Raw genomic sequence first — 27,298 nt, 5'->3', positions numbered from 1 at the left:
AAAACAGCACACATCATCTTCTCTCTTTTGTGCCACAAATGTGAGGGGATATGGCAGGGGAAACTGTGTTGCAGTAGTCTAGTGTGTGGTGCAGGAATAATGACAATAATACTTTGGAAGCTTTGTGTTCACATTGCCCTAAATTAGGGAACTGGACCACAGGATTAAAGCAAACCGAACATAGACCACCTCGAGATGTCTCCGTCCGGTTCGCTTCAAATGCTCTTTTGAGTGGTCCAAGTTTCTTTGGAGTGTTCACACAACACAAAAAAATTATGTGAACCACACTGAGTACAGAAAAATTGTCTGAAAGGGACCAAGTGTGAGAACTTGTACTGCCATTTTTCACTATCTGGGAAAGTGACCAAATAACAATGGAAACAAAAATGGTGTCCTATTGGGACTTTTATTGAGAAATTTCATCCCAACTAGTGGGTAAAGGGAAATGAAAAGGCTGTGAGTCACCATGGCAACGGCGTGAATCCCCCATAACCACCCAGGCCCCAGTCGCAACCAGAAGTCCTCAAGGTTTTCATCCCAATCAGAAAAGTCAATGGTTTCTGAAAACAAGGCCACCAAAGTTTCTTACGCAGTCTCAAAGATATGTTTCTCTTTGTCTGTCCGTCGTCATGAAGTTTCTTTTGCCTCTTGGAAGTTTATTTTTAATTTTTTTACAGAAGCACAAAAATAAGTGGGTCGAGTTACAAATGGGACACAGTAAAGACTCCGTTCATTTATCACAGCTGCCCTGCCTGCCTGTCCCATTGCAAAACATCAACCCCTCCATCACATTCCAAAGTCCTCCCACAAGTACAACAGGGCAGAGGAGCGAGGAGACACTAAGGAGGTGTCTCCCACAACTGTCTCCCAGCCCTCCGTGGGAACAAACCAGGGTGTCCCTCATGACCCTCTCTCGAACTTCTTCCGTCACCTCCCTCCACAAGTCCGCAGTCTTTTCCTGGTCATCCTTTAAGTCAGAATAGAGAGACAGGATGTTATGGGTAAGTCATGTCTGTCTCTTCTCTACCGCTTTACCTCCCCATGTTCTTCTGTTGGAGATGTAGGTAAAGCATCAACAACTGCTTGGCCAATCAGAGCCTCTCCCACACTCAGGGGTTGGTGATTGGTTGGTGAGCGTGAGGGATTGGGCAAGAGCGTTCTAGTAGGGTTGACATAGGGAAGTGGATGGAAGCAGGTTTAGATGCCAATAGTCTGCAGGACTCTCCTCTCAGCGTCATTGAGATGTCCAGAAAACATGCTGTAGCACGGCGACTGGGCAAACTGGGTCAGGAAATCTGTCAGGTAGGCCTGGAACACACAGTACAACAAACTTTATTTAAAGTCAATTTAACACATTCAAATTCAACCGAAAGGACAAACCGTTGAAATCTGTTCAATACAACTTGATCAATATCCTTAAGGTCAATTAAGAGGGCATAGTTGGAGCACAACCACGTCAGCCCTAAGTAGTCATGTTTTTGTGAACTAAATCTGAATGACAGATCAGTAGATTAGTGAGGCATTACCTGAAGGTCTATCTGATATATGGGGTCCTTCAAGGCATCTGGATCCTCCTCATCATCATCTTCATAGTAGTCTTCATCTGAGAGATTCAAAATACATTTTGATACCTGTGAAACATGGCAGATAGAGCCCCAAAACCAAGATGGTTGCCTACTACACTGATGGAGGAGCCAGACCTCTAGGAGAGCCTGAGAGAGTGAAGTTATTTTGTCACCATGATGAATTCTTTTGTAGCCGCAACGCTTCGGTGCATTTTTCATTCTTACTAAGCATAAGCCATAAATAATAAGGGCTTTTAAATTATTCCACTACATGAGTGCCTTGATTACTTCTGTTCATTTTTTTGCGCAGTCTTTTTCGGCATTGTTTACTATCCAGCATCAACTTATTTTGGTCTATCCTCACCATATTTGTTGGAAGCGATGAGGTCAGATAGCAGCTGCCCGGCCAGCCCTTCATCCTCCTCATCATCCTCCTCCTCCTCCTCCTCTGCCTCCTGGTCCTCCCACATTCCACCTGAATCTGCAGTGACACAACCAAACAGTTTGGGATTAGATTCAACTGGGCTTACTTGCCTTCACAATACTAAACACACACATACGAAAGCCGTTTGTGGTCCTCTGTAGCTCATTTGGTAGAGCGTGGCGCTTGCAATGCTAGTGGGAAAATTCCCAGGACCACCCATTTGTAAAATGCATGCACGCATGTCTAAGTCACTTTGGATAAAAGCGTCTGCTATAGGGTATATATTATATTACATACAGTGCATTCGGAAAGAATTCAGACCCCTTCACTTTTCCCACATTTTGTTACCTTAAGACTTATTCTAAAATAGATTAAATTAAAAATAAAGTCCTCAATCTACAATACCCCATAATGACAAAGCGAAAACAGGTTTAGAATTTTCATCAAATTTATAAAAAATGTAATAAAATCCCTTATTCACAAGTATTCAGACCCTTTGCTATGAGACTCGAAATTGAGCTCCGGTGCATCCTGTTTCCATTGAATTGATTGGACATGATTTGTAAAGGCCCACACACACACACACACACACACACACACACACACACACACACACACACACACACACACACACACACACACACACACACACACGTGTATATATAAGGTCCCACAGTTGACAGAGCTTGTCAGAGCAAAAACCAAGCCATGAAGTCGAAAGAATTGTCTGTAGAGCTCCGAAACAAGAATGTGTCGAGGCACAGCACTGGGGAAGGGTACCAAAAAATGTCTGCAGCATTGAAGCTCCCCAAGAACACAGTGTCATCCATCATTCTTAAATGGAACAAGTTTGGAACCACCAAGACTCTTCCTAGAGCTGGCCGCCCGGCCAAACTGAGCAGTCGGGGGAGAAGGGCCTTGGTCAGGGAGGTGACCAAGAACCTGATGGTCACGGACAGAGCTCCAGAGTTCCTCTGTGGTGGTGGCAGCATCATGCTGTTGGGATGTTTTTCAGCGGCAGGGACTGGGAGACTAGTCAGGATCGAGGCAAAGATGAATGGAGCAAAGTACAGAGAGATCCTTGATGAAAACCTGCTCCAGACATCAGACTGGGGTGAAGGTTCACCTTCCAACAGGACAATGACCCAAAGGACACAGCCAAGACAACACAAGGATGGCTTTGGGACAAGTCTCAATGTCCTTGAGTGGCCCAGCCAGAGCCCGGACTTGAACCCGATCAAACATCTCTAGAGCACAGAGCTTGAGAGGATCTGCAGATAAGAATGGGAGAAACTCCCCAAATAGAGGTGTGCCAAGTTTGTAGCATCATACCCAAGAAGACTCAAGCTGTAATTGCTGCAACAAAGCACAAGGTGCTTCAACAAAGTATGAGTAAAGGGTCTGAATACTTATGTAAATGTGATATCTGTTTTTAATTTAATACATTTGGATGGGCTTGGTCCGATTCAATTCGTACCGTGGTACGGTTCGCTGCAAGTGAGAACGTAGTCCGGAACAAAAACAGGGAAAGGGGATACCTAGTCAGTTGTACAATGCGTCTACCGCATTTAACCCAACCCCTCTGAATCAGAGCGGTGTGGAGGGCTGCCTTAAATCGACATCCACGTCTCCGGCGCCCGGGGAACAGTGGGTTAACTGCCTTGCTCAGGGGCAGAACAATAGATTTTTACCATGTCAGCTCGAGGATTCGATCCAGCAATTTTTCGGTTACCTGCCCACAGCTCTAACCACCAGGCTACCTGCCGCCCCAAAGAACCAGAGGCACACATTATTATTGGTTGTTTGACAAGAGCATTTGATGAAATGCACGCAGTAGCCAACTATAACTCGATATCTCTGAAACATTCTATGAGTAGCAGCACATTTATGAGCACATCCGATGCAGATTAAGGGAGACGGGGAAGTAAATATATACACTAAACTAAAATATTAAACTCAACATTTTCAAAGATTTCACAGAGTTACTGTTCATATAAGGAAGTCAGTCAATTGAAATATATTAATCAGGCCCTAATCTATGGATTTCAATAGGCATCAGGATCTCATCATGGTATCTCTGTGCATTTAAATTGCAATTGTGTTCGATGATAAAATCAAATTTGAGCATTTGCCCACTGAAAGTCAGTTACGACACCAAACTGCAGGCAGGTCAAGACCCTTGTGAGGATGACAAGCACACAGATGAGCTACTCGGAGACGGTTTCTGACAGTTTGTGCAGAAATTCTTCGGTTGTGCAAACCCACAGTTTCATCAGCTATCCGGGTGGCTGGTCTCAGATGATCCTGCAGGCGAAGAAGCCGGATGTGGCATCCTGGTCTGGCGTGGTTACACGGGGTCAGTGGTTGTGAGGCCAGTTGGACGTACTGCCAAATTCTCTAATACGACGTTGGAGGCAGTTTATGGTAAAGAAATGAATATTAAATTAATTGGAAACAGCTCTGGTAGACATTCCTGCAGTCAGCATACCAATTGCACGCTCCTTCAGAATTGTGTTGTGTGACAAAACATTTTTGAGTGGCCTTTTATTTTCCCCAGCACAAGGTGCACCCGTGTAATGATCATGCTGTTTAATCAGCTTCTTGATATGCCAAACCTGTCAAGTGGATGGATTATCTTCACAAAGGAGAAATGCTCATTAACAGGGATGTAAGCAAATTTGTGCACACAATGAGAAATAAGCTTTTTGTGCATATGGACAATTCCTGGGATCTTATATTTCAGATCATGAAACATGGGACCAACACTTTACATGTTGCTTTTATATTTTTGTTCAGTATCATTTTGTAATTTGGCTGAATTATACCCTCAAAGCCAAAAAGAGACATTGACATGTGTGACGTGGTGTGTGACCGTTACATAGCTGTGATGCTTCACCTTGACTAGGGCTGTTACGGTGACCGTGCTACCGTCACACCGGCAGCCAGGAGTCATTACTGCAGTCAAATCCATGTGACCGTTGAGTCACAGTAACTAGGCTTCTCCAAAACTGCGCTGTGATGGCCATTAGGAGTACCGGCCGGTACTCACAGAACAGGGCTCCGAGCAACCGAGCGGAAATGGAGGAAAACTCGCCTCCCTGCGGACCTGGCATCCTTTCACTCCCTCCTCTCTACATTCTCCTCTTCTGTCTCTGCTGCTAAAGCCACTTTCTACCACTCTAAATTCCAAGCATCTGCCTCTAACCCTAGGAAGCTCTTTGCTACCTTCTCCTCCCTCCTGAATCCTCCTTCCCCCCCCTCCCTCTCTGCGGATGACTTCGTCAACCATTTTGAAAAGAAGGTTGACGATATCCGATCCTCGTTTGCTAAGTCAAACGACACCGCTGGTCCTGCTCACACTGCCCTACCCTGTGCTTTGACCTCTTTCTCCCCTCTCTCTCCAGATGAAATCTCGCGTCTTGTGACTGCCGGCAGCCCAACAAACCTGCCTACTTGACCCTATCCCCTCCTCTCTTCTCCAGACCATTTCCGGAGACCTTCTCCCCTACCTCACCTCGCTCATCAACTCATCCTTGACCGCTGGCTACGTCCCTTCCGTCTTCAAGAGAGCGAGAGTTGCACCCCTTCTGAAAAAACCTACACTCGATCCCTCCGATGTCAACAACTACAGACCAGTATCCCTTCTTTCTTTTCTCTCCAAAACTCTTGAACGTGCCGTCCTTGGCCAGCTCTCCTGCTATCTCTCTCAGAATGACCTTCTTGATCCTAATCAGTCAGGTTTCAAGACTGGGCATTCAACTGAGACTGCTCTTCTCTGTGTCACGGAGGCTCTCCGCACTGCTAAAGCTAACTCTCTCTCCTCTGCTCTCATCCTTCTAGACCAATCTGCTGCCTTTGATACTGTGAACCATCAGATCCTCCTCTCCACCCTCTCCGAGTTGGGCATCTCCGGCGCGGCCCACGCTTGGATTGCGTCCTACCTGACAGGTCGCTCCTACCAGGTGGCGTGGCGAGAATCTGTCTCCGCACCATGCGCTCTCACCACTGGTGTCCCTCAGGGCTCTGTTCTAGGCCCTCTCCTATTCTCGCTATACACCAAGTCACTTGGCTCTGTCATATCCTCACATGGTCTCTCCTATCATTGCTATGCAGACGACACACAATTAATCTTCTCCTTTCCCCCTTCTGATAACCAGGCGGCGAATCGCATCTCTGCATGTCTGTCAGACATATCAGTGTGGATGACGGATCACCAGCTCAAGCTGAACCTCGGCAAGACGGAGCTGCTCTTCCTCCCGGGGAAGGACTGCCCGTTCCATAATCTCGCCATCACGGTTGACAACTCCCTTGTGTCCTCCTCCCAGAGTGCTAAGAACCTTGGCGTGATCCTGGACAACACCCTGTCGTTCTCCACTAACATCAAGGCGGTGACCCGATCCTGTAGGTTCATGCTCTACAACATTCGCAGAGTACGACCCTGCCTCACACAGGAAGCGGCGCAGGTCCTAATCCAGGCACTTGTCATCTCCCGTCTGGATTACTGCAACTCGCTGTTGGCTGGGCTCCCTGCCTGTGCCATTAAACCCCTACAACTCATCCAGAACGCCGCAGCCCGTCTGGTGTTCAACCTTCCCAAGTTCTCTCACGTCACCCCGCTCCTCCGCTCTCTCCACTGGCTTCCAGTTGAAGCTCGCATCCGCTACAAGACCATGGTGATTGCCTACGGAGCTGTGAAGGGAACGGCACCTCCATACCTTCAGGCTCTGATCAGGCCCTACACCCAAACAAGGGCACTGCGTTCATCCACCTCTGGCCTGCTGGCCCCCCTACCTCTAAGGAAGCACAGTTCCCGCTCAGCCCAGTCAAAACTGTTCGCTGCTCTGGCACCCCAATGGTGGAACAAGCTCCCTCACGACGCCAGGACAGCGGAGTCAATCACCACCTTCCAGAGACACCTGAAACCCCACCTCTTTAAGGAATACCTAGGATAGGATAAAGTAATCCTTCTAACCCCCCCCCCCCCCCCCCCTTAAAAGATTTAGATGCACTATTGTAAAGTGGTTGTCCACTGGATATCATAAGGTGAATGCACCAATTTGTAAGTCGCTCTGGATAAGAGCGTCTGCTAAATGACTTAAATGTAATGTAAATGTACTCAGCGCTCTTTTATTACTGACATCAATACAAAGGCAATCAAAAAATTGAATCAAACATTTCATGAGAGCCCTGGCATTCAGAGTTTGAGTGGCAGCGAGAGCCAGCTCCTCATAGCTGGTTGGTGCATGGAATAAAGTAAGTGTTTCTGTTGCGCAACATTTCTATAGGCGATGCAACTACATGAGAAAACAGAGTTTTGATGGCCTCAATGAGGAACCCGTCATCTTTCTAAAGGCTAGGCCTATTATATTTATTTCTCAACATTCCATGTTTTAAGCACATCGCTTCTGTTCTGACAGGTGCATGATAATGGACCATTCTAAACTAATTTCACACATTATTTAGAATACGTAAAGACCGGTGCCTAAATTTGTGAAAATCTGAAGGTGCCAGAACAAAAAGTGAGCTCGAGAGGGCGTTGACCTGGGGACCTCTGAGGTACCAGAACACATGGAGAATAAATAATAATAATAATTCACATTTATAATAAAGCATTGCATACATATCATTGTATTTGCATAGTGGCATAGAGCAGTAGAGTTGAGGCACTTACAGTAGTTGCACAAATGGGGAACATTTTTAGTAGCCTACTGTCCGGAAAAATGTGTCCTTTTACAAACACATTTCATGCAATTCTAAGTCCTTTTACATGACTGAAGACTGGCATAATCTATTTTAATACTGCACAAATGATCTACAGTGGCAAGAAAAAGTATGTGAACCCTTCGGAATTACCTGGATTTCTGCATAAATTGGTCATAAAATTTGATCTGATCTTCATCTGTCACAACCATAGACAAACACCGTGTGATTAAAGTAATCACAAATTATTGTATTTTTCCTTGTCTATATTGGATACATCATTTAAAACATTCACAGTGTAGGTTGGAAAAAGTATGTGAACCCCTAGGCTAATGACTTCTCCAAAAGCTAATTGGAGTCGGGTGTCAGCTGACCTGGAGTCCAATCAATGAGACGAGATTGGAGATGTTGGTTAGAGCTGCCCCGCCCTATAAAAAACACTCACAAAATTTGAGAATTTGAGAAGCATGTGACCCATGCCTTGAACAAAAGAGATCTCAAAAGACCTACGATTAAGAATTGTTGACTTGCATAAAGCTGGAAAGGGTTACAAAAGTATCTCTAAAAGCCTTGATGTTCATCAGTCCATGGTAAGACAAATTGACTATAAATGGAGAAAGTTCAGCACTGTTGCTACTCTCCCTAGGAGTGGCTGTCCTGCAAAGATGAACTGCAAGAGCACAGCGCAGAATGGTCAATGAGGTTAAGAAGAATCCTAGAGCGTCAGCTAAAGACTTACAGAACTCTCTGGAACACGATAACATCTCTGACGAGTCTACGATACGTCAAACACTAAACAAGAATGTTGTTCATGGGAGGACACCACGGAAGAAGCCACTGCTGTCCAAAAAAAAAAACATTGCTGCACGTCTGAAGTTCGAAAAATAGCACCTGAATGTTCCACAGCGCTATTGGCAAAATATTCTGTGGACAGATGAAACTACAGTTGAGTTGTTTGGAAGGAACACACACCACTATGTGTGGAGAAAAAAATGGCACAGTACACCAACATCAAAACCTCATCCCCACTGTAAAGTATGGTGGCAGGAGTAACACAGTTTGGGGCTGCTTTGCTGCCTCTGGGCCTGGACAGCTTGCTATCATTGACGGAAAAATGAATTCCCAAGTTTATCAAGACATGTTGCAGGAGAATGTAAAGCTATCTGTCCACCAATTGAAGCTCAACAGAAGTTGGGTGATGCAACAGGTCAACGATTCAAAACACAGAAGTAAATCAAACACAGAATGGCTTCAACAGAAGAAAATACGCCTTCTGGAGTGGCCCAGTCAGAGTCCTGACCTCAACCCGATTGAGATGCTGTGGCATGACCTCAAGAGCGGTTCACACCAGACATCCCAAGAATATTGCTGAACTGATATAGTTTTGTATAGAGAAATGGTCCAAAATTCCTCCGGACTGTTGTGCAGGTCTGATCCGCAACGAAAGAAAATGTTTGGTTGAGGTTATTGCTGCAAAAAGGATGGTCAACGAGTTATTAAATCCAAGGGTTCACATACTTTTCCCACCCTGCACTGTGAAAGTTTACACGGTGTGTTCAATAAAGTTCATGAAAACGTATAATTGTTTGTGTGTAATTAGTTTAAGCAGACTGTGTTTGTCTACTGTTGTGACTTAGATGAAAATCAGATCAAATTTTATGACACATTTATGCAGAAATCGAGGTAATTCCAAAGGGTTCACATACTTTTTCTTGCCACTGTAAATGATAGTTTGTTCGTGTCAAAGTAGCCTGAGATCAATAAAAACGATCTTGTCTTGAATCCATCAATAGTCTAGGCCTAGGTGTGTGGAGATATATTGTAGGCTACAATATGAGGAAATTATAGTCCTAAAAAAGCTTTCCAGTTTCAATGCCTCACCCAATGATACGCAGATCACTCGCTGGTAATGGCCTATGTGTTCGTGCCAAACGCCTGTCTCTAGTTTTACGTAGTAAAACCATATTTAGAAGTTGATCAAATATTTTGATAGACTACAGCATTGTCTTTTCAGCAGGAGCCATTTGCTTTCCAACCTGTTACCCTTCGATTGTATTTGAAATCTTGCGAAAGGCCTGTTTTGTCTGCATGCTGTTCACTGACAGATTTGATGTGCGTTCTCAGCTGTATGCCATGCCTTATTGGGCTACACACAATACACAGCTAGGCATTTAAAAAAAAGAAGCTACTGATCCTCTACGGCTAAATTATAGGCCTTCTCACGGTGTAGTAGGCTATTATTAATTATTTAATATCTTTCTGAACAGACAGCAGTAATTCTATAACCTTGGCAAATGTATTTCAATTCAACATACTTTTGACTAGCCACTATACAATACAAGCGGATCCCAGGTTTCTAGTCCTGCTATATTTATTTCTCAATTAAAAATTAAGCACATTAATCCGCTTTACAAATGGTGTAGCCTACCTGGCATATTAAAAAAAGTATCTGCACGTAACCTCCATTTGCTATTTGAGAGCAGGCTATGGATGACTTTTTTTGTGGGCCATTCTTAATCAAAAATAATTCCACACATATACACAAAAATATGTGGACACCCCTTCAAATTAGTGGACTCGGCTATTTCAGCCACACCCGTTGCTGACAGGTGTATAAAATTGAACACACAGCCATGCAATCTCCATAGACAAACATTGGAAGTAGAACGGCCTTACTGAAGAGCTCAGTGACTTTCAACGTGACACCATCATAAGATGCCACCTTTCCAACAAGTTAGACAATTTTTTGCCCTGCTAGAGCTGCCCCGATCAACTGTAAGCTCTGTTATAGTGAAGTGGAAACGTCTAGGAGCAACAACGGCTCAGCTGCGAAGTGGAAGGCCACACAAGCTCACAGAACAGGGTGGCTGAGTGATGAAGCACGTAAAAATAGTTTGTCCTCGGTTGCAAATCTCACTACCAAGTTCCAAACTGCCTGGAAGCAACGTCAGCACAAGAACTGTTCGTCTGGAGCTTCATGAAATGGGTTTCCATGGCCGAGCAGCTGCACACAAGTCTAAGATCACCATGTGCAATGCCAAGCGTCAGCTGGAGTGGCGTAAAGCTCGGTGCCATTGGACTCTGAAGCAGTGGAAACGCCGGGGGGACCAACTACATATTAATGCCCATGATTTTGGAATGAGATGTTTGACGAGCAGGTGTCCACATACTTTTGGTCATGTAGTGTAGGCTATATGCGAAGAGAATATTAAATTGAAAATACTGCGTGAGCATATTATCAAGTCCTTGTCAAATTGTGAATGAGAGACTGATGTGCAGTGCAGCCTGTGCAAGAAACAGAGCGCTTCACTTTCATGCGACTTTTTTCATACTTCGTCACATCATGCAGCCTTAGGCTATATGTTTTGATTTCTAATACATTCTAACGTTTGTATCACAACTAAAGTAGCATAAATAACTCTAAATTAGAAACACATAGGAGGACCTGTTTCTTTGTTAATTGCTCAACACAGAACACTCCCTCGAAAATTGTTTGGGGAAAAATATCCTTTCTATTTTATTCAGCTGTGTTCAATTGCATTGTTCTTACTATAAAATAAATGCCACAGGAAATATAAGCAAACCTTGCCTGCTAAATGAACTAGTATAGCCCACAGCCATATGGCATAGCCAGATCAGGACCTGGCATAAGGATGACTCAGAATATGCTATTCTGTTCTTCTGAAATATGATAAAGAAAAGCCTGTTTCTTTAGACCTGCCTAAAATAAATAGATTCATTGTGAAGGTGTAGGCTATATTAAAATGGATTTATTCGAGTTTTTAAAATGTATCTGTTTCGAAGGTCTGCATCAGTGGGTTGTAGGCTGTGTGTGGAAGCCAGCGATGCAGAAGGTGTTTATATTAATTAACAATTTATTACCGTGAGACTGGCAGTTATTTGAATGACAATCACCGGCTGACAAAATGTAACGACCGCCACAACCCTGACCTTGACTCCAGTCTGCTGCGGCAGCTCTGGTTGTGTTGGCCTCCACCACTGAAGACAGCTCATTGACAATCAGCTTAAAGACCTTCACTAGCAATGGAATGTTGGTCCACTTCTCTGGATCTGGAGAGAGACAGACAGACCTTACAGCCACACTGTAAGATGTGCATACCATCAAAGAGTTGGGCCACCAACAGAAGCATATAGCCAATGCACCCCTTGTCATACATTAGACAAGATAATGGGGGAGGATATTTTTTGTGTCCTAAATGCTAAATTAGAGAAGTGAGCTGTGGGTCGTACTCTTGGCAGACTTGGAGCGTGTGCGGATGCCCTCGTCAGGGCCAAAGATCTCCTCTCCCTTGACCACGATGTCCTGGAGACGCTTGTCATTGGTGTTGAGGCCGTGCTGCAGCAGCTTACACAGGGCTACCGTACTGCACAGGGACAACACAGGAGACGGGGAAACACAAACATTACAAAAGGGAAGGGAAAAAAATAGGATCAATTCCAGGTCATAAAAAGGTGGAAAGGGGAGTACAGAGAGGAACACACCTTTTCTTCACCAAGTTGAAAATATTCTACTCTACCATCTATCTTGAGGAATGTGGATGCTCCGGGGACGGCCCTAAGCACTCACCTGACTTTACCCTCGTACTGTCCGTAGAAGAGGTGCTGTCGGCTCATCCACTCAGCCATGACAAACTCCAGGGCTGGTTTCCCCGTTGGACCCGGCAGACTGCACAGGAACTCCAACAGAGGCTCCAGCTGAGAGTGGACCAGGTGGGCAAATACCATGATCAGAGACTGGGGGAGAGGAGGAGAGGAGAGAGAGATGATCAGAGACTGGAGGAGAGATGATCAGAGACTAGGGGAGAGGAGGAGAGGAGTCGAATGTCAACAGGGTCTATATGGGTGGCAATAAAGTAATTGCTGGACAACATTGATGCTAGTATAAATTGAATACCGACAGCTTGGCGTGTTGAAACTTCAACATCACAGAGAACACTGATAGATTTAAAGAGGAAAGTTCCAGAGATGGACAAACAGAATTGTTGCTTCCTACCTGCATGACGCTGAGGGTCTCGGCCTGCTGCATCTTGCTGAGGATGGCTCTGAGGATTTGGTCTAACTGCTCTCCAAGCTCGGTGCCGGCGCGGGCGATCAGCGTGGACACCAGGCGGCCCACAAAGGCAGCGGTGAACTCTGATGTCCTGGGGTCAAGTAGTTGACTGACCACCTGCATCACGTACCACAGACCACTGTGGCCCTCCGTGTCCCTCCACTGGCCCACTTGCTCCAGGGCCACTGACACATACGCCCGCAGACACTCACCCCCGTTCTGGAAGAGAATGGGGTTAGAGTTCATTTAATTTCCATGAATTTATATATACAGGGAGAAAAATATATAATTACAAAGTGTACTGGTGTAAGAACAGTTGGTATTAACATCTTTGAGTCCTTCTCAGTGTGTCTGTATGTGTGTACCTGTATTGTGGTGTTGTCGTCTGTGCGGAGGGTACACTGGGCCACCACAGGGAAGGCCTGGCAGACCAGCATCTCAGAGAGCGGGGGTTTGGTGTGTCGGACCACCGTGGTCAAGATGTCTATGGCGGTCTGTCAGGGTGAACACAGTCAGTCAACATATGACTGACTAGAACCCTAAACGTTGATAGTAAATAAGGAGGCCAGACCACCAAACATTGTCCTGGAGAGTGCAGGCTTTTATTCCAGCCCAGCACTAACACACCAGATTTAACTAAGTCAAGGAAATGACTACTTGATTAGTTAAATCATATGTTTGAGTACCTGGCTGGAATAAAAGCCTTCACACCCCTGTAGCCTAGGCCCTGGGTTGGTGAGTACTACCAATGGAGTTGAGACCAACTCTGTTAGGCCCCGACACACAGTGCTGCTGTAAATGAACCACTTCCATAGTAGCTAGAGGCACCAAGCCAGTGGTGACTTACTGCACACAGACCGGAGGGGATCTTGTCAGGCGGGGCCTGCATGATGCTGACCAGGGTGGGGATGAGGCGCATCTGCATGGGGCCCTGGCACGCCTCGATCTGGGCCAGTTCCTTAAAGATGTCCTGGGCCAGAGACGCCACCACCGGGTCTGGGGAGAGAAAGTATGATAGAGGCACATGGGTTGATCTGTAAGGAATGGACAGTCATAGCAGCAGGTAGCCTAGTGGTTAGAGCGATGGTCCAGTAACCGAAAGGTTGCTACATCGAATCGCCGAATTGACAAGCTAAAAATCTGTCGTTCTGCCCCTGAACAAGGCAGTTAACCCACTGTTCCTAGGCCGTCATTGTGAATAAGAATTTGTTCTTAACTGACTTGCCTAGTTAAATAAAGGTAAAATTAAAAAATATGGTAATACCTAAATTATCTATGGGACTCAATGATACACTAATAATAAAATACAAGGGCGCCAACTGCCAAGGTTACTATAGTTACCTACCGTTACTATACTTGAGGAAGATGGCGATGGTGAGGGGGCAGATCTTGTTCTCTGCGCTGGTGGTGAAGGCTGGGTCCACAGTGCAGACGATACACAGTGTCTCCATGACCAGGGTGAGAACCTCGGAGCTGAACTGGGCTGCCAGCTGCACCAGCCCGTCCAGAACAGCAGGCAGGAACGGCTGCAGGACATGGGTACTCTCGGACAGCTTCAACTGGTCACAGTACCTGAGGAGAGCACACACACAGAATTACCACCTGCATACCAACACATTTACTGTTATGGTGTAGTGACGGTTTGTGTTGTATGACAAACTAGAGGGATTTATCCATCTATCTACTGTATGCCATCACTGCTTCAACCTGACCTAGCTTACTGGTATTATTATGATGACTGAAGAAGTGGAATCTACAGCTTGTCAGAACTATCGAGGTTTAAGTGTTGAACTTTCATCTCCCTCACCCCCAGATGGCGCGTACGGCTGAGATGCGGACTGAGGGGGGCTGACTGTCGTGCAGGCCGCTGACGGTGGCCTGGAGGAACTGCTGGATGAGCTCAGGGGACATGGCTGCTGTGAAGCGGCTGGCCGCCCACAGGGCTCGGCCCAGCAGGAACGGAGAGGCCGCTGGGGGGAGAGAGGAAGGAGGGGTTATTATATAAGAATATACTGTACCGTGAGTCACAGTCCAGACCTCCAGGCCTTTGATGTCTGAAGGTTATTGTTTCTCCCTCACTCTTTATTGATCACGTAATCAATTGATCACAAAGTCAATGATTGACTAGTGAGTCCACCCACCAGGGTTCCGCGGTCTAAATCAGACATTTCTTGAAAAAACTATGTAACTGAACATGGCTGCCCGGAGATGAGCTACCGACCCCAGACTGACTAACCTGTGAGATTAAGGTCAGCCAGGATGACGTTAGCCAGGAAGCCGTGCATATCAAACTGAACACGGCCGTTCTTCACGTTCTCTGTGATGATGGTCTTCACTGAGCCCAGAGCTAACATACAGGCCTCATGGATCTTCCACCTGCAGGAGGGGACAACACAGGAGTAAGGAGAGAGCACACCTACAGTATGACTGCGTGGTGATAGTTTAGCCATGGGGTGCAACTCAATAGTAGAAAGCAATGTTCACTCATTTTTTTCTGTCACTTAGCAAATTTCAGGTCTATTGAGCGTAAACTTGAACACTGAAAATTCTGTGCAACTTTCAGCGGGCGTTTACGGCAAACACTGAGGCTGTACCCGCTTTAAGTTATAATTTCAGACAGTGGTCAAGTAGGCTACTGTGGCTATTTGGACCATAATGTAGGCCTATCAGAGTGGCCTACCCTCAAACAACGGGGAAAAAAATGCATCCTATAACATTTTAACAGGGAAATAGCTGTTCTATCATTCAGCCTACGATAGCAGCCAATGTGTGGTGTTCAATGTAGGCCTACATTCCATGAGACTTTTGAAAAAAACATGCAGGGCTTCACATGAATCTGTTTATCCACTTGTCCTTCAGACAAGGAGGTGACAGAAAATGTTGTTGTGTTGTTTGACGCAAGAAACCACTTTACAAAATAAAATGCATTATTATTCCCACATTATTACAGAGAATCAGACAAATTATTCTACCCTCTGCCTATTGGCTACTTAGCTTATTCAAACCTGTCTCAAAACCCAACACTGCCCCTTTAAGACAATAAAAAAGCTTTACCCGATTCCCTTTTCCTAAGATGTCTAAACATGAACATGTTTTGTGCTTTGTAGGAAGCAATCACTCCCACATTGCTGACTACAAATGATCTATAACTGGGCTAATAACTCACTAACTAGCAAAGGATATGAACAAATGTGCACACGTGGCTACATGCAGCTCTAGCTTTGATGTCAAAACAAGCAGTATCTACTCACGACCGCTCATGCTGTAAACACAATCCAGTTCAAAGAGAATAGCACAGATCCATATATGGCAATGGTCTGTTTGCATATAGGCCTACTGCAGCGCTGATTGGTTATGCCGCACCGGTCTGTGTAGAGTAGGGGCTGAGACGTGCATGTCAATGCAAAAGAATCCTACTCCGATGCTTTCTGCCTACAACAAAATCTGCGGCATAGTTAGTTTTGCATACTAAGTCTTGCGTAGTTCGTTTTGTTTCGGTATGTTGCATTGAAAGTGGCTAATATTGCATTGATTCGATCACAATTCCCACAGTAAATCAAAACGTTGTTAGTGTTAACTATGGTGGAAAAAACGCTACAAAGTTGAGTGAAGTTCAATCTCGTGCTTCTTTCCTCGGGGTGATATTTCTTCTGCGGGGCAGTCCCAGGGTAGCAGAACGCGGGAACACTGGTCGAAAGTAATCTCTTCACCTTGTTTTCAGTCTGCACTGACAAAAATACCTGGACAGATTAAAACAAATTCCTGAAAGGCATCCATATTGCTTTCACCTAACGCGTGTTTTCAGTTCAACGCCAAGGACAAACAGGAGGCAAGGACTATTAATTAAGAGGCATCCACTGTTTGCCATGTCATGCAGCTGGTGTGTGGTCCTCACCAGTGCTCGTTGCCACTGTTCTTGGCCTGCTCGGCATCCTGCAGGTGTCTTGTTGCTGCTGCAGCCAACGCTGCCGCACTCTCGTTCTGGAACTCTGTCGCCACAGCCTATTGGAAGAGGAGGGTTGGAGTGAGAAGTCTTCTCTCCAGAAAGGTCACATTGACCAGAACATAAACATGCAGAAGTAACTGTGGAGTTAACCTGTTTAGGATAGGGGGCAGTATTTTCATGGACGGATAAAAAACGTACCCGATTTAATCTGGTTATTACTCCTGCCCAGAAACTAGAATATGCATATAATTAGAATAGAAAACACCCTAAAGTTTCTAAAACTGTTTGAATGGTGTCTGTGAGTATAACAGAACTCATACGGCAGGCCAAAACCTGAGAAGATTCTATATGGGAAGTTCCCTGTCTGACCATTTCTTGGCCTTCTGTAGCCTCTTTATCAAAAATAGAGGATCTCTGCTGTAACGTGACATTTTCTAAGGCTCCCATAGGCTCTCAGAAGGCGCCAGAACGTGGAATGATAACTCTGCAGTCCCTGGGTGAAAAACAGTAGGGCTTTTGGAAAGTGGTCGTTCTGAGAACAATGACACTGGTGCGCGCGTGCATGTGAAGACTCCATTTTCTATTTTCAGTGTTTGAACGAAAACAACGTCTCCCGGTTGGAATATTATCGCTATTTTACGAGAAAAATCGCATAAAAATTGATTTTAAACAGCGTTTGACATGCTTCGAAGTACGGTAATGGAATATTTTGAATTTTTTTGTCACGATACGTGCCGGCGCGTCACCCTTCGGATAGTGTCTGGAACGCAAGAACAAAACGCAGCTATTTGGATATAATTATGGATTATTTGGAACCAAAACAACATTGGGTGTTGAAGTAGAAGTCCTGGGAGTGCATTCTGACGAAGAACAGCAAAGGTAATCCAATTTTTCTTATAGTAAATCTGAGTTTGGTGAGGGCCAAACTTGGTGGGTGTCAAAATAGCTAGCCATGATGGCTGGGCTATCTACTCAGAATATTGCAAAATGTGCTTTCACCGAAAAGCTATTTTAAAATCGGACACCGCGATTGCATAAAGGAGTTCTGTATCTATAATTCTTAAAATAATTGTTATGTTTTTTGTGAACGTTTATCGTGAGTAATTTAGTAAATTCACCGGAGGTTTTCGGTGGGTGTGCTAGTTCTGAACAAAACATGCTAATGTAAAAAGCTGGTTTTTGATATAAATATGAACTTGATTGAACAAAACATGCATGTATTGTATAACATAATGTCCTAGGAGTGTCATCTGATGAAGATCATCAAAGGTTAGTGCTGCATTTAGCTGTGGTTTTGGTTTTTGTGACATTATATGCTAGCTTGAAAAATGGGTGTGTGATTATTTCTGGCTGGGTACTCTCCTGACATAATCTAATGTTTTGCTTTCGTTGTAAAGCCTTTTTTAAATCGGACAATGTGGTTAGATAAAGGAGAGTCTTGTCTTTCAAATGGTGTAAAATAGTCATATGTTTGAAAAATTGAAGTTTTTGCATTTTTTAGGTGTTTGTAATTTGCGCCACGCTCTACCATTGGATATTGGTGAGGCGTTCCGCTAGCGGAACATCTAGATGTAAACTATGGGGTTCACACACACACACACACACACACACACACACACACACACACACACACACACATTCACACACACACACACACACACACACACACACACACACACACACACACACACACACACACACACACACACACACACACACACGTCAAAAGTAGTGCACTATATGGGGAATAGGGTGCTATTTGAGCTTTGCCCACAGACTGAGGTGCTCACCAGTAGCAGGTCCTGGGCTGAGATCCTGACGGAGTAGGAGAAAGTGTCGTCATCCTCGTCCTCCACAAACTGCTGGGGGTTGGCCGTCCACACCTTGATCTACAGATACACGACTACTGATGAGGAACACATACAACCATGACATCATAGACTACGGATGAGGAACACATAACCATGATGTCAAATGGGTTTATAAAGACAGTGGCAAATCAAATTCAAAGACTTTAGTACTTTTTCAAGCACTAACATTTATTTTCAAAGACCATCAATTTGTAATAGTTCCTTTTATGCAATTGTTCGTAGTCGTCACCAGATGGCAGTATATCTCCTCAACCTCTTGAAGAAAAAAAAACACGTACTATTCATCACTACCTTACAAGTTTTACTCAATAATATGCATTCACTAGATATTTACTAAATACATGAGTGGTAAGTCAGTACTGATGTTGTAATTTGAGTAGTGATGAGCAGAGTTTTGCGACAGTGAACACAAATTTCCTATTCGCATTACTACACAATTCTAGCTTAATGACTATATTGTATTTTTATTGGACATTTGGGAATCTACTAATTAATAGCTACGAAAAAGCGACTTCATTCCAACTGGCAGCTTTAGTGTCGCTGGTCGGCAGAAGAGCTGGTGGGCTGTGTGAGGAAAATGGCACGTGAACAGCCACCAGAACGGCAGGAACACAGCTGCCGCTTGATGAAGCGGAATATCACAGGCGCCCCTTGATTGAGGCAAAAAAAGCTCTGGAGAGAAAAAGTCAATGTAGAATTGGTGCTAGTGCATGATGCAGCATTGCGTCTTTCCCCCCTTCAGGGCCGACTTACCAATGCTCGCCTGGCAACCAGAGCAAGAAACAATTGAGGAAATAAAACTTGGTCGTCTGCCTGGAAATTCATTCGTAAGACCAATACATTTTTCTAATATTTTTCATATTAGATCATTTTCTGTTCTCCTCTCATTTTAATTCAAGTACTTTTTAAGTACCAACAAATTCAAGAAGTGTAAACATCTCAAGCACCTTGTGCGAACCCTGCGTCAGACTCAGCACCATTAAAAAAACGGTCTCTCTCACACATACACAGGAGTGAGGGAGTGTGTACCTGATCCTCCGTGATCTGCATGTAGAGGATGATGTAGTAGATCAGCTCAGGAAGAGCCTTCTTCACTGTGCTCTTGAACTTGCTGTTCTCCAGCAACGTGTGAACAAACTCAAAGATGCTAAACACCAGGTTCTCAAAGCCCAGAACCTCACCTGGAAGAAAAACGCAGAGTTGGTAGACCATGGCGCTTTCAATGCCAGGATAATTGGTTTGATTTCCGGAACCCTCCGTATGTAAAATGTACACAATGATGACTTAGTAGCTTGGATAAAAGTGTTTCTTAAAATGGCACATACGCATGCATATACGGTACCAGTCAAAAGTTTGAACACACTTACTCATTCAAGGGTTTTTCTTTATTTTGACTATTTTCTACATTGTAGAATAACAGTGAAGTCTTCAAAACTATGAAATAACACATATGGAATCATGTAGTAACCAAAAAAAATGGATTCTTCAAAGTAGCCACATTTTGCCTTGATGACAACTTTGCACACGTTTGGCATTTTCTCAACCAGCTTCATGAGGTAGTCAACTGGAATGCATTTCAATTAACAGTTGTGCCTTGTTAAAAGTTAATTTGTGGAATTTCTTTCCTTCTTAATGCATTTGAGCCAATCAGTTGTTGTGACAAGGTAGGGGTGAAATACAGAAGATAGCCCTATTTGGTAAAAGACCAAGTCAATATTATGGCAAGAACAGCTCAAATAAGCAAAGAGAAACGACAGTCCATCATCACTTTGAGACATGAAGGTCAGTCAATGCGGAAAATTAATAACTTTGAACATTTCTTCAAGTGTAGTAGCAAAAACCATCAAGCGTTATGATGAAACTGCCTCTCATGAGGACTGCCACAGGAAATGAAGACCCAGAGTGACCTCTGCTGCAGAGGATAAGTTCATTAGAGTTAACTGCACCTCCGATTGCAGCTCAAATAAATGCTTCACAGAGCTCAAGTAACAGACACATCTCAACATCGACTGTTCAGAGGAGACTGCGTGAAATCAGGCCTTCATGGTCGAATTGCTGCAAAGAAACCACTACTAAAGGACACAAAGAAGAGACTTGCTTGGCCCAAGAAAAACGAAGAATGGACATTCGACCGGTGGAAAATTGTCCTTTGGTCTGATGAGTCCAAATATGAGAGTTTTGGTTCCAACCACTGTGGCTTTGTGAGATGCCGAGTAGGATAACGGATGATCTACGCATGTGTGGTTCCCACCGTGAAGCATAGAGGTGGTGTGATTGTGCTTTGCTGGTGACATCATCTGTGATTTACTTAGAATTCAAGGCACACGTAACCAGCATGGCTACCACAGCATTCCACAGCGATACGCCATCCCATCTGGTTTGCGCTTAGTGGGACTATCATTTGTTTTTCAACAGGACAATGACCCCAAAAACACCTCCAGGCTGTGTAAGGGCTATTCGACCAAGGACAGTGATGGAGTGCCGCATCAGATGACCTGGCCACCACAATCACCCAACCGCAACCCAATTGAGATGGTTTGGGATGAGTTGGACCGCAGAGTGAAGGAAAAGCTTCCAACAAGTGCTCAGCATATGTGGGAACTCCTTCAAGACTGTTGGAAAAACATTCCAGGTGAAGCTGGTAGAGAGAATGCCAGGAGTGCGCAAAGCTGTCATCAAGGCAAAGGGTGGCTACTTTGAAGAATCAAACATGTTATATATATTTGGATTTGTTTAACACTTTTTTGGTTACTACATGATTCCATGTGTTATTTCATAGTTTGTCTCTTTACTACTATTCTACAACGTAGAAAAGAGTAAAAATAAAAGCCCTGGAATGAGTAGGTGTCCAAACTTTTGACTGGTACTGTACACACACACAAAAAGTATTCAGACACCTTGACTTTTTCCACATTCTGTTACGTTACAGCCTTCATCAAAAATTGATGAAATTATTTTATCCCTTATCAATCTACACACAATACCCCATAATGACAAATCAAAAACGGGTTTTTAGAAATGTGTGAAAATGTATTAGAAATAAAAAACTGAAGCACCTTTGGCAGCGATTGCAGCCTCGAGTCTTCTTGGGAATGACACTACAAGCTTGGCTCACCTGTATTTGGGGAGTTTCTCCCATTCTTCTCAGCAGATCCTCTCAAGCTCTGTCAGGTTTTAATACATTCACTCAAATGTCTAAAAACCTTTTTTCACTGTGTCATTTCACTGTGTCATTATTTTCACTGTGTAGATTGATGAGGATTTTTAAAAATCCATTTAAGAATAAGGTTGTAACGTAACATAATTTGGAAAAATTCAAGCGGTCTGAATACTTTCCGAATGCACTGTAAACACACACACACACACACACACACACACACACACACACACACACACACACACACACACACACACACACACACACACACACACACACACACACACACACACACACACACACACACACACACACACCTTCGGACCAGATCTAGAGGACTTGAGAAAATGATATAGTAATAGCTCACTATGTTCTATACTACTATCTATCTATATTCTATCTATTGCTACTGTATGTTATAATGCTTTCTATATCCATCTACTGTATGTTCTAGATCAGCCCATGTAACATATTGATTTAATCATTTTAAAAGTTCAATTAATCATGAACTATAACAAGTGATCTAAATGCATGAAAATAAGAACAAGACGGTAAGGTTGCACTCACCATCAGAGTCAATTGGATCATCTACCTCCTCTGTGTAGTTGACCTCTGTTCTGACATAAGTGCACAGCTGGTTAAGGAAACCCCACTCTCAGGACACAGACCAGTGTTTACCTGATCACCCTCTACAGTTAGGTGAATAGCTCACATTCCAAGAGGAACATTGCCAATCATTATTGACAGATATGAACCAATGCTATGGGAATTAATAGACATTGAGCTAACGTAATATGAAAGTGGAGAGGACATGGTTGCAGCAGTGTGAAGGATATAAAGCGGCACTCTCTGTCAGGGTGTTCCAGACGATGGGCAGGATCTGCTGCATGGACGACACCATGGGCTTAGGGAAGTTCTTCACTAGAGCTGTCACGGCCTGGCGAAGAGAGATATAGGTGAAAAGAAGGTTGGATCAGGACAACCTATAACATCTGACCTACAGATCCCAAAAGGCCAACCTCATCTAGCCTTCCTGGGCGTATAAATCCTTGTGGTCATCTTCTCACCTTGAGGACCTCCATCTTGAGGCCGCTGTCTGAGGAGGGTCCATCAGGCATCTGCAGGGCCAGAATGAACGCCTCAGTGAACTGCTGCACCACGGGGAAGATCAGGGCCTTGGCCGCTCCCTTCTCCAGCTCCTCTATCGCACAGATCAGGTTGGCACAGGTGGAGAAGATCTCCACGGCTCTGGAGCGGGTACGGATGCTGTAGATCTCCATCATGGAGAAGATCTTGTACATCTCAGGCAGGATCACCGGAGCCACCAGAGGCATCTGAGTGTCTGTCACCTCACGGGTAAACTCTGAGAAAAAGCCAGAAGAATGATGTGAATACACTGAGATGCATGCATACAAACAGTTAAGAGTGGAAACGGCGCACAGGAAAAAGGGTCAATTTGGGATGTGCGTGTACCTGTGAGTACCCTCATGGCCCCGTGCACTGCGTTGACGTCGCCACTGACCAGCATGTCCATGAGGATGGTGAAGAGCTGAGGCCAGGCCTCGGGCCAGTCCCAGTGGGCAATGGCCGACACAGCATATGCCACACTGGACCGCACCTTACTGATGGCCTCCCTCAGACCTCCTGGCAACAGCTCCCTGATGGCTGCCTTGGCCTGGAGAGGAGAAAGAGAGAGATTTTAGGCAGCATCAGTGATTTTGTAACTCCTCTTTCTCAAAATATTTTCAAATAGTCAGCCATCAAAAATGATACATTTTCTTTAGTTGGAAGAATGACGTGTCGCTTTGCTTACCCGGTCTGTGGTCTCTGGGGGTCTGAACTTCTCAGACAGGGAACACCAGTGGGTCTCCACATACTGCTTAAGGATGACTGAGGCCAACTGGACAAAACACAAACGTAGAATTGATTGATATAGTAGAATAAAGGAGATACTGAGATGTGGTCTCACACACACAATATAAATAGAATTAGAGAGCTAGAATACTTCTAGAGTTAGAATAGAACATGAATGACAGTTTCTGCTTACTAACCTGACGAATGGCCAGAGCTCCCCGAGGGTCCACAGTTAGCTCCGCCAGGTGGACTCCAAACTCTTCAACACAAAAGGAGCAACATCAACACAGTGGACAGATCATCAAGAACACATCAATCATCAGATCACATTAGCCTCACATGATGTGCAATATCGGAAACTATGATGGGCATGCAAGGAAGGGACAAAATGTCAGAAATATTCTTATGATTGGATTCATGACTTTGACTTGGAGAAAAAAAATACATACATATCACATTTAGTGCTGAGTGATTAATGATTTGAGGTCGGATTAATTATATTAAACACGGTTTTCAATTGTTATTATTGTTATCTTTTTTTTTTTACATTAAGTGCACTACACATTGTGGGTTGAATGCTGTAACCGAATAAAACAATTAATGAAAGTCCCATGATGGTAGTGACTGCCCATTACTGTGCATCACTTATAACCATCATTTATTCACATTACTTCAATAAAATATTTCAGTTGTTATGTACATTTGTTTGACAACTATTATTTCATTCCAAGTGATCATCTCATCTCTATAGAGCTGCTGCAAAATCACTATATCAGAGTAAATAAGGCATACTTTTATGACTGCTGAATACCAACTATCAGTCAATTAGATCATGTATTTTCAGGTAGAGATACTGCGAAGCAACTGCTCTCTCTCCCTCTGGATCGCATGTTCTTCTCCCCGGCTCCGTGCCCCACACAGACCTGACAAGTAGGTGTGCAATGGATTATGGTAATTGAAGTTAATTACCAAGTTATGTGCTAAACTATGTAGAATATTGGCCTGTTGGAAACTACAACTCCCTACTACATCGCACAGTTTGGGCTTGATCTGATTTATCTCTAGAGAAACTGCACATTGAGGAAAAAACTGAATGAAAAGGAATTCAAATAATTTAACAGTCGGCCAATTCGTTGTTTAAAACCTGACTTTTTGGGGGGGGGGGGGGGGGGGGTTAATCGCTCAGCACTTATGACATTACATCGATTAAGCACCTTTGAGCATTTACAACAAGCACTGGAGAACTCTTCCAATGTGTTTTAGGCTAGTCAGTGAGACTCAGAACCTCATCCCTACAATGTGCCACGCTCTGTCCCAGCTTTAACTGAGAGTGACATCAGAGTCCTAGAGACAATGTTAGTGCTGACAGCTCTAGCTATACATAGAGTAGCTCCCTCAGAAAGAGGCCTGCCGGGCCCATTCTTGCTTCTGTGACACTACAGTGGATCCCGACAGACAGCCTGCACAATCAGCCTTTTAGTCATGCTGGAGGAACGCCACAGACAAAGGCACTGTACACACTGTCCCTATATTCACCCCCCACTGTATTTTGGATTAGTGGCAAGCTGATTTAGGGTAGCTAGCTAGTTACTACACTTTGCTATATAGCTAGGTATAGCTAGAGCCATGTATTTAGAATTGGGCCAATGCGCTTCCTGCATTATGATGTATTTACATGACACTTCAACATTCTATGACAGCCATGTTAGCTCCCTATTAACATTACATTGGGAATATTTAAACAATGATATGTAACTGAACGTCTAGAATTAGAACTATATTCACAATTCCAAAAGTTGGCCTAACTAAATAGTATATATGATAGCTATAATGCATTCAACATGCATTGGGTAAAAGGGTAGAAGGGCGTGTGCAGTATTTGACGGATGGAAAATTAATTTACTCAAAGGGGAACAAGGAACAATACGTTGTTGTTTTGCTGAAAAATTAAAACAAGTTGTCAAAACCACTGATGATGTCTGCACAGGGTTAGTTATACAAATATTTTATGTCAGTGTACAAAGGCTTGAAGTCGCGAGGCGGGAATACTACGGAATCATATTCGCGGGAAAACGTGACATTCCAAATCGAATGGTTGCTATAGCGACCCTAACACGATTTGAGCTTTGATTATAGATTCATCAACACTATGTTCTTCTGTAATTACAAGTGGAACGCAAGGCCCGAGATAACATGATACAACTAATTTGGTAACTAGCTAGCTAACGTTAACTAAGAAATGTCTTATCTGCTGTATACAGTCAGCCCATCTAGCTAGCTAGCTCTTTGTATTAGTCAAATTGCCATTTTAATTTCAAGCAGTGTCTTCTTGATTGAATTGGTCCACCACATCATGTGTTGACATACTTCACAGAGAATGGAATCAAATTGCTGCTAAATGTAACAAGCAAGCAAGGATTATGGAGGTAGAGTGCGCTTCACACACATGGTTGTCTGTCAGCTAACTAGCTAGCTGCTAACGAGCTAGTTGGAATAAGTTAGTTAGCTAGATAGATTAATTTGCGCCACTTGCTAGCCAATTGAATAGGAGAGAACATCTTAACTAGTTAGTTAGCTACATATTCTGTTTTATCATAGCGAGCGAACGTTAACAGTAATAACATGACAGTAATTGTGTTATATGCTGTGGCTGGCTAGCTAGAATGTATCTTTCCGTAAAGGCCCATATGCATGGAAGTTATCATGCCATTCCACTCTCTTCATCAGCTGGTCTCGCAATGCGCGCATCCATGCTTACCTTCTGTCACTTCCAACACTTTTATTTGCTCCTCCGCGGCTGCTCGCACTTCTTGAACCGGGGACAGGATAGCCGTCAACGTCTCAATCAGGGCTTCTTTAAGTCCTTGTTGAACCGGTCCAGCAGCCGAAGCCGACCCAGGACCCGCTGCACTCATGCCTGCCATGTTTTCACCCACACAGCCTGAGCAGATCAGCATCTCGTCAGCAACATTGGAAAAAGTACTTCCGGGTCATGTAATTTCTGAAACGTTCCAAATAAAAGTCTCTACGTAATAGTAGAATATGTTCAACCTTTATTTATTCGTGATGTATGTAAAATAATTGTCTAAACAGTAACAATGATTCATATTTGTTCATATTTAAGTGACATTTGCATTAAATCTGGGTTTTAAAACATGTTCCAATGTAAAAAACAAAATGCCCCTAATGCAATTGATTCCTTGTGCCAATGTAACAGAAGGGTAGGGAGTAGTACTCAGTAGGGTCTGTAGAATATTCATATGGTGTCATTTCACGAGGCTCTGAATAATACTGAGTGTTGCTGGCCTTTTACTGTGGTCAAACAGCTTCAAATGGGGTGCCTGGGCACTATACTGTACAAATATAGCACTGTACAGGAAAAACGATTCTTTGTGCCAATGTAAAAGTGGGGCGGGGAAGACATCAGTAGGGTCTGTAGAATCGCGGTGGAGAGGGTCAAAAGCTTCAAGTTCCTCTGTGTGCACATCACTGATGACCTGAAATGGTCCCTTCACACAAATAGTGAGGTCAAGGCGCAGCAGCGTCTCTTCAACCTTAGGAGGCTGAAGAAATTTGGCTAAGTCACCCGAGCAACGACCTGTTCACGCCGCTAACCATCTAGGAGGAGACAGTACAGGTGCATCAAAGCTGGGACCGAGAGAATGATAAACAGCTTTTATCTCCAGGCCATCAGACTGTTAAACACTTAC

At 44.1% G+C, this 27,298-nt stretch overlaps 1 protein-coding gene across 1 annotated transcript; it reads right to left on the bottom strand.

Annotated features, from left to right (window-relative positions):
• Positions 1-387: 387 nt before the first annotated feature.
• On the bottom strand, positions 388-26,562 carry LOC106566056 (importin-9). Its single transcript, XM_014133867.3, has 22 exons — positions 26,347-26,562; positions 23,786-23,847; positions 23,548-23,634; positions 23,208-23,409; positions 22,802-23,097; positions 22,571-22,671; positions 22,302-22,360; positions 19,607-19,758; positions 18,497-18,595; positions 16,656-16,762; positions 14,997-15,136; positions 14,568-14,730; positions 14,106-14,332; positions 13,608-13,756; positions 13,126-13,254; positions 12,704-12,979; positions 12,278-12,444; positions 11,941-12,074; positions 11,641-11,760; positions 1,930-2,046; positions 1,527-1,603; positions 388-1,308 (listed from the first exon to the last, which is right to left on the bottom strand). Exons 1-22 carry the CDS (start codon positions 26,543-26,545, stop codon positions 1,198-1,200), a joined length of 3,174 nt encoding a protein of 1,057 aa, XP_013989342.1. The 5' UTR covers positions 26,546-26,562; the 3' UTR covers positions 388-1,197.
• Between the last annotated feature and the right edge of the window lie 736 nt (positions 26,563-27,298).

Source organism: Salmo salar, chromosome 12 (genome assembly GCF_965601325.2).
Source record: "Salmo salar chromosome 12, fSalSal1, whole genome shotgun sequence".
NCBI classification, from domain to species: domain Eukaryota; kingdom Metazoa; phylum Chordata; class Actinopteri; order Salmoniformes; family Salmonidae; genus Salmo; species Salmo salar.
This window is presented reverse-complemented; position numbering and strand designations above follow the sequence as displayed.

Bases quoted from the DNA above. Each gene is read 5' to 3' on its own strand.
- LOC106566056 (XM_014133867.3), bottom strand. From the start codon at position 26,545: ATGCTGATCTGCTCAGGCTGTGTGGGTGAAAACATGGCAGGCATGAGT. The intron at 23,410-23,547 runs GTAAGCAAAGCG...TCTCCTCTCCAG, and splicing joins CCCCAGAGACCACAGACCGG to GCCAAGGCAGCCATCAGGGA. The intron at 18,596-19,606 runs GTACACACTCCC...GTGTATCTGTAG, and splicing joins TGCAGATCACGGAGGATCAG to ATCAAGGTGTGGACGGCCAA.